The 6,311-nt window shown below is 46.5% G+C and overlaps 1 protein-coding gene across 2 annotated transcripts in view; it reads left to right on the forward strand.

Moving 5' to 3' along the window:
- CARD19 (caspase recruitment domain family member 19) overlaps window positions 1–6,311 on the forward strand; it is an 88,127-nt gene that overhangs the window by 71,532 nt on the left and 10,284 nt on the right. For both annotated transcript variants that reach the window (XM_019505036.1, XM_019505035.1), the window contains exon 3: window positions 2,270–2,423. In XM_019505036.1, coding sequence (XP_019360581.1) covers window positions 2,270–2,423 — 154 coding nt within the window. The remainder of the gene's footprint in view (window positions 1–2,269; window positions 2,424–6,311) is intronic.

Raw genomic sequence — 6,311 nt, forward strand, 5'->3', positions numbered from 1 at the left:
CTGTCGGTGAGGGAAAAGCCCCGGAAGCGGGTGAGCTGTTTGAGAAGTAAGCTCCAGGGTGGACGAACAGCCCGAGCAGACCCAAGGGGGGAGCGAGCATGTCAGATAGAGACCAGGTATAGTAAGGCAGGACCTGTGCCAAGGAGAGCAGGAAGGCAGCCTCCCATTACATATTTACCAACAAGACATGGCGGGCGAGATAGAGGGTGTAGTCAAGACCCAATTTGGCACGGTAGGTAGGGGCGCTAGGGGAGGTCACAGCACCCCTAAGGGCACCCTGCCACAGCGACCCATTTGATTGTGTGGGTGTTGACACCACAGTCCCCCATTTTTTTTAATGAGAATGGGGTGAGAGACAGTGTCGAAGGCCTTCTGAAAGTCCAGATAGACTACATCCACTGCTACCCCTGCATCTAAGGATTTTGTGACCTGGTCCCACTGGTCTGTGCGTCTGACTGGAGCTGGGGACAAACTGTGGCTAAGCCATCACTGGGCCCTTTTTAAACTGTACACATGCACAGAAGGGCTTGCTGACAGGGCCGTGCTGCTCTAGGGGCTTGGGGATCCCTGCCCTACGGAAGAAGGGGACAGGTGAGTGCTCCCCCTTCCTCTAGCTCATGTGCCAGGTGGGCCCAGTTGCATTGCTCCCTGGGGGCTGAGCCAAGTAGGAGTTGGGGGTGGGGGGGCGTGTCCCTCCCCGGCTCGGACTCAGCTGCCTCGCAGCTGTCTGGGGTTGGGGTCCCTCCCTCCCTGCTGCAGGCCCCACCTACCTCTAGCTGTGGTGGAGGTCTGGGTTGGGGTTCTGCTGGGGGGTCTTGGGGGTCCCTGGGCTCAATGGGGGTGCAACAGGCGTCCACCTGTGCATCTCTCACCAGAGCCAGGGACAAATTGCTAGAAATATTTTTATCTTGATAGCATACCTCCAAAGGGTATGTCCAGATAAGCATGAACTTGCAGTATGCAGCACTGCAGACCTGTCTGTGGTGCCACACATTGCGCATGCCACATATGCAGGCATTACAGGTGCTGCTAATTTGCAGGGGTCAGGGAGGGATTTGACATTGGGAGATCCGAGTGTCAAAAACCCCTTGCCTAAAAATAATGAGGTGGTGCACATGGTGGTAGCACTGGGCTCCCTGTTGCAGGATCACTGTGGCTACAGCCCCTAGAACGCCCCAGGATCCAGGTAAGGCTGTTTTCCTGCTGGCCTCAGCCTACCCCATGTGGGGCAACATGTGGCACACCAGAGCGTGTGTGCACAGGAGTTTCCTGGAGACAATTAGCAGTAGGACATATTGTGCTGCTGCTGTTTGTCCCTGGGAAAATGCATGTTTCCACTTATGGGGACATGCCCTAAGAGAGCAAGCTACCAAAAAGTCTCTGAGGAAAACAACAGCAGTATAAATAACGAATTTAAGTGAATTTCTACTAAGCACATCAAAATTGTAAAAAACGTGAGAGTTCTAATATAATAAAGGGCGTAGCCTGTCTGTCTGTCTGTCCGTAATACTGTTGGAGCACTCTGGTTACTGAAACAACCAATAAGAGTGCTCCAAGAGCGTTATGGACAAAAGGCAGCAGCAGCATGGTGGAGTGCCACCGTGATGGCAGGAACTGAGATGATGGAGCAGGGGGGTGAGACCAGTGCTGCTGGCCTCACCCCAGCAGCCCTGCTTCTCAGAGGCAGCGGAGCAGGGCCAGAGCGGGGGGAGTGAGGCCAGCAGCACTGGAGGCAGTGGTGGCATGGGGTGCTGGCAGAGGGGGGCAGAGGGGACAGAGGCAAGCTCCCCACCTCCCCCAGCTCCTGGGAGGTGGCGGTAGCTTGGGGTGGTGGGTGGCGGGACTCTGTCCCCCTGTCTCCCCAGTCATTCTTGATGGGCAATTGGCTGTTACTTAACATATTGGTCCTTATTCTGAGAAATATTTATTGACCAGTGGCACCAAAAATATTTCTATTTAGTCCTTTACAATAGATTAGTTCCTTGCTATCACAGACTCTTGGGAAATGCTGAACATCAGCTATTTTTCTTACAGTGTGAACTCTATTGATCAGATATCAGAACTATATGTACTTGAACTCAGTTTGAATCAGCAGGTTCAAAATGTGGATGCTGACATTTCAGGTCTGGATTATTTTCGTTTCCTAGAATGGTCAAGTACTGACAGATACTTTCACTCTTATATATTGTAAAAGTCTTGTAGTAACTACTAGAATGCTGCATTATTGCTATTGTAATCTTGGCTTTAATAAGTGCTTTTTCTCTTCCAGTTCAGAAATCCAAAGACATTACTTCATACTCGTTTGTCAGACCTGATAAAGCACTTGCAAAATAAAGGAGACAAGCATTGTCAAGAGTTTTACAGAGCTTTACAGATCAATGCTGAACAGGTGTATAATGACTTGCCAAGCAGGAAAATCATAAGTAAGTTGGGATGATTTTGGCTTCTCTGAATCAATGCACTGCAAAATCTGATTTTGCAGGTACCCTGCTAGCTTTTTGGGAGGAATTAAATGCCCTTTTTGGGGTGGAAGGTCTCTTCTTGCAGACTGAGGTTTTTAGAGCCACCACATGTATTTGGGTGCACACTTCTCACTACTCATGGTTGGAATTGGATATCCAAATCTTTGACAGCTTTGAAACTTCAGTTTCTGTGCTTATAATGTAACTCATGCCCAAAATACACAATGCAGTTAAATAACTCAAAATCCGATTTGTTTTCTTTTGAGAACTGCACCATTTCCTTCATGAATTTGCTTTAATAGCATGCATATCTTCTCAGCATTTATTTTTACTTGCAGTAGATAAGAGACATTGTTAATTAATATCAAGTTTGTTGCACAAGCTAACAAAATCAAAGCAGTTCTGAAATTTGGCTTTTCACTTTACTCCACACAAATATTAGATGATACCTATTTCACAGGCACTTGCAATGGCAAACTGCAGTGTTAATTACTTTGGTTCACAACCTTCTCAGAGAGGCAGTTACACACTGAAGTGTTTTTGTGGGGTCAAGGCCTTAGCTCCTTTCATTTTCAATACTGTAAAGCATCTCTCTTCTAAAAGAAAAAATATGCCGTCTGATTTGCCAGTCTAGAATAATAATACTCACTGTGTCCAGTGAATGGGGAAAAAGGAGAGAATATGTTCCAAGAGGGATATGAAATCTGTTCAGTACATTGAAACCACTTGCGTATCTTGAGGGCAGACTTTTGTAATTAGATTAATAGAGGTACAGTGGGCCTGAATATTAAAAAGCCACCACAAAGTACCTGACAGAATTGATGCTGCTCTGTTCATCGCCATGTAGTTCTGAGTAGCACCCCAGCAGGGCTTTTGGTCAGATTCCTGATTTTGACATCATTAATTCTCCGTGGTCAGATCCCTGAGACTGACATCATTAAAGTCAAACATCAGAATAATAGGCAAAAAAATCAGACTTTCTGTTTTTAATGGAAATGTAATGAAAAATGTTCTAGAGTAGTGGTGCCCAACCTTCTGGCCATGCCAGTGTAGGATCGGTCTGTGAGCCATGTGCTGGCCTCACCGAGTGCCCACCCAAACTAGCGTGTAGAGTTATGTTACCTGCAGGGTACCCTACAGGGCCAGAAATCTGGCAGCAGAGCAGCAGCAATTAATGCTGCCACCAATCCCCCACTGCCAAATTTCAGCCCCATGGGCTGGATGACACAGCTCTGCAGGCTGGATCTGGCCTGTGGGCTGGGGGTTGAACATCACTGTTGTAGATAAAGAATGATATGGATAAGTTATTTTAAACTATTGCACCCTCAGTCTTCAGGTAGCATCTCATTATTCAATACACTATCCATATGCACTGAACTATGAGCCCATATTGATTTGAAAAGAGCCTCATCTCAGTAACCCCAGACTGCCATCTCTGTGGAAATACCTGAACTGCAGAGTTAGATGAAGCTCCAGGCACAGTTGGAGTGTTTGGATGTGAGCTTTGGCTTGGGCCCAGGCTTACTTCAGTCCCAATTCAACACATCAGTAGTCATCTCTTCAACTTTGAGTCACTGCCTTTGATATGATATGCACCTTGTAGAAGCTGTTCCTGCTGGGTAGACACTTGAATCAAATTTGAATCTCAAAAAAATCTATCACTTTTGCTGAAAGAGCATCAGGAAGAGTAACATGGAGTTACCTGTCCAGGCTGCAGTAATGACTTGGGGCCAAGTCCCTTTGACTTCAGTTAGATGGTTTTTTAAGTGCCTTAGGGCCTTTGTACATGCCACAAAATTGACCTTTAAAGCAGCTTAAATGCCCTTTTGCACCACTTAATGGCATTGCTGTTTGCACGCTGAGCGGTGTATTCCATTTTAAATGATTTTGGAACATAGCAAAATAAAACACTTCCGCGGTGTTTAAGTTTGCTACTGGGGCACTGGAATCCAATGTGCTCAGGGCTTGGCAGGCTTCCAGAGCCCCGTGCACAGTCCCCGCTGCCTTCTCCCACCATCAACACACCCAGCCACAGCAGCCTGTGCAGGCAGGCAGGCTCAGCTGAAGAAAAAAAAAAAAGCACGAGGAGCCTGATGACTTCTTTTTTCTCCCGGAGCCTGCCTGAGCTGCACAGGGGCCTGGTTCTTCCCTCCACGGCTGCAGGGGTACCGGTGCTTCCCTCTGTGGCTGTGGTGCCACCTGCGACCACCCAGGCCAGGTACCAGTGGGCAGGTGCTGCCTGGGGGGTGCCACCACAACCTTAGAGAGAAGCCCCACACCCCCACCTCCGCCACAGAGGGAAGCACCAGGCCCCCGCACAGCACAGGGACCGCTCAGCCTGCTGGCAACTCATTGCCTCCTCCCTCCCCCTGCCGTTGCCAGAGAGGCAGGTAAGGATTGGGCCTCCACCCTTGTGTACATGCCACGGGGGTTTAGTTCAGTTTAATTCTTCCTAAACTGAAATGGTGGAAACGGTAGGTTTTTAAAAATCTACTGTTTCAATTTAGGGAAAACTAAACCAAATTAAACCCCTGTGGCATATACAAACACCCTTAAGCAGTTCTGAAAATGGGACCTAGGCTTTGTCTACACTGCCCAACTTCAGTTTGAGTAGAGAAACCTGAGCTATCTTTAACTTGGGATACCAATAAAGTATAGCCACAGCTGCACAGAGTTTAGCAAATGCTATGGCACCAGCCTGAGTGGCTGAATAAACACTCAGGTCATCAGCCCAAACAGCTCCATGATGGCACAGCACTGTGGCTATCAGTACTTGAGCTATTCCATTTTGTACTAGCTTACATCATTCTACACAAGCTACAGGTTAGAAGTTAGAACAGTGACAGAAGGATAGATGTGCCTTAAGGAACCTTGTGAAAGTTTACCCTGACATTTCTCAGACATAGATGTAGTGCGGTCAGGCTATCTCACATGAAATCTGAGCATAGCAGGTTGAGCTGTGAAAATTTTGAAGAAAGTAAAACATAATGATGCTGATGCATCCAGGGAACTAAAGAGAACGCACTTTGCATGTCTAATGTTATGCAAAACAATCCCAAGACAGCTTTAGTCGGATGTGTGTGATCCAAAGGGACTCCTAGCAAGTCACAAAGTATTATATTCCTGTTCTATTGCAGACTCTGTTCTGTCTTTGAAATGCTTTGTATGATTAAGATCTCTGGGTTAATTAATAACTATGCATTCATTTACTGCAGTTTCTTTGTTCTAACCCAACAAGGAAGTAATTTACTGTGAAAGCAGCGGGAGTGTTTATGTATACACTGCTGCTTAGCAGTTAGACTGGTGATTCTCAACTAGGGTGCCACAGGATCCTTTCGAGGGTGCTGTGGGGTACACTGTTAGGTTTACAACCAAGATTCACAAGATAAATCCAGAGATTTCAAATAGAAATCCATAGTTGTAGTCTTTCTGAGTTGTTTGCAACAGAAAACCTGCTCTATTATTTTTCTGTAGTAAAAAAAGAGTGAAAACTAAGAGCTGGCATTTTTCTTGGGGGTTTCTTGAGTCTTTCCAGGGGTGCCTCAAGATTATTCAGGGGTGATTTGAGTCTAAAAAGGTTGAGAACCAGTGAGTAAGATAGTTGAAGTGACTATTCATCATTTAGGATTAATTGATGAGTATTTGTGAAATACTACATAATTACAGTGTTCTTTTTTTTTTTTTTTTTTTTATTGTAACTGCAGTAAAAGCTGTGTTAACCAGCATGTAAGTAACTGGGACACCCTATTAACTGGAATTTCCAGCTGCGTGGCCAGACATAGGGATGGTGGTGGGGGAAGCTCACTGCTGCTGCTCCACGTGCCCACCCCACCCCTGCATCCAGCTGAA

This window comes from Gavialis gangeticus, unplaced genomic scaffold (genome assembly GCF_001723915.1).
Source record: "Gavialis gangeticus isolate Ggan-Ray unplaced genomic scaffold, GavGan_comp1, whole genome shotgun sequence".
Classification (NCBI taxonomy): domain Eukaryota; kingdom Metazoa; phylum Chordata; order Crocodylia; family Gavialidae; genus Gavialis; species Gavialis gangeticus.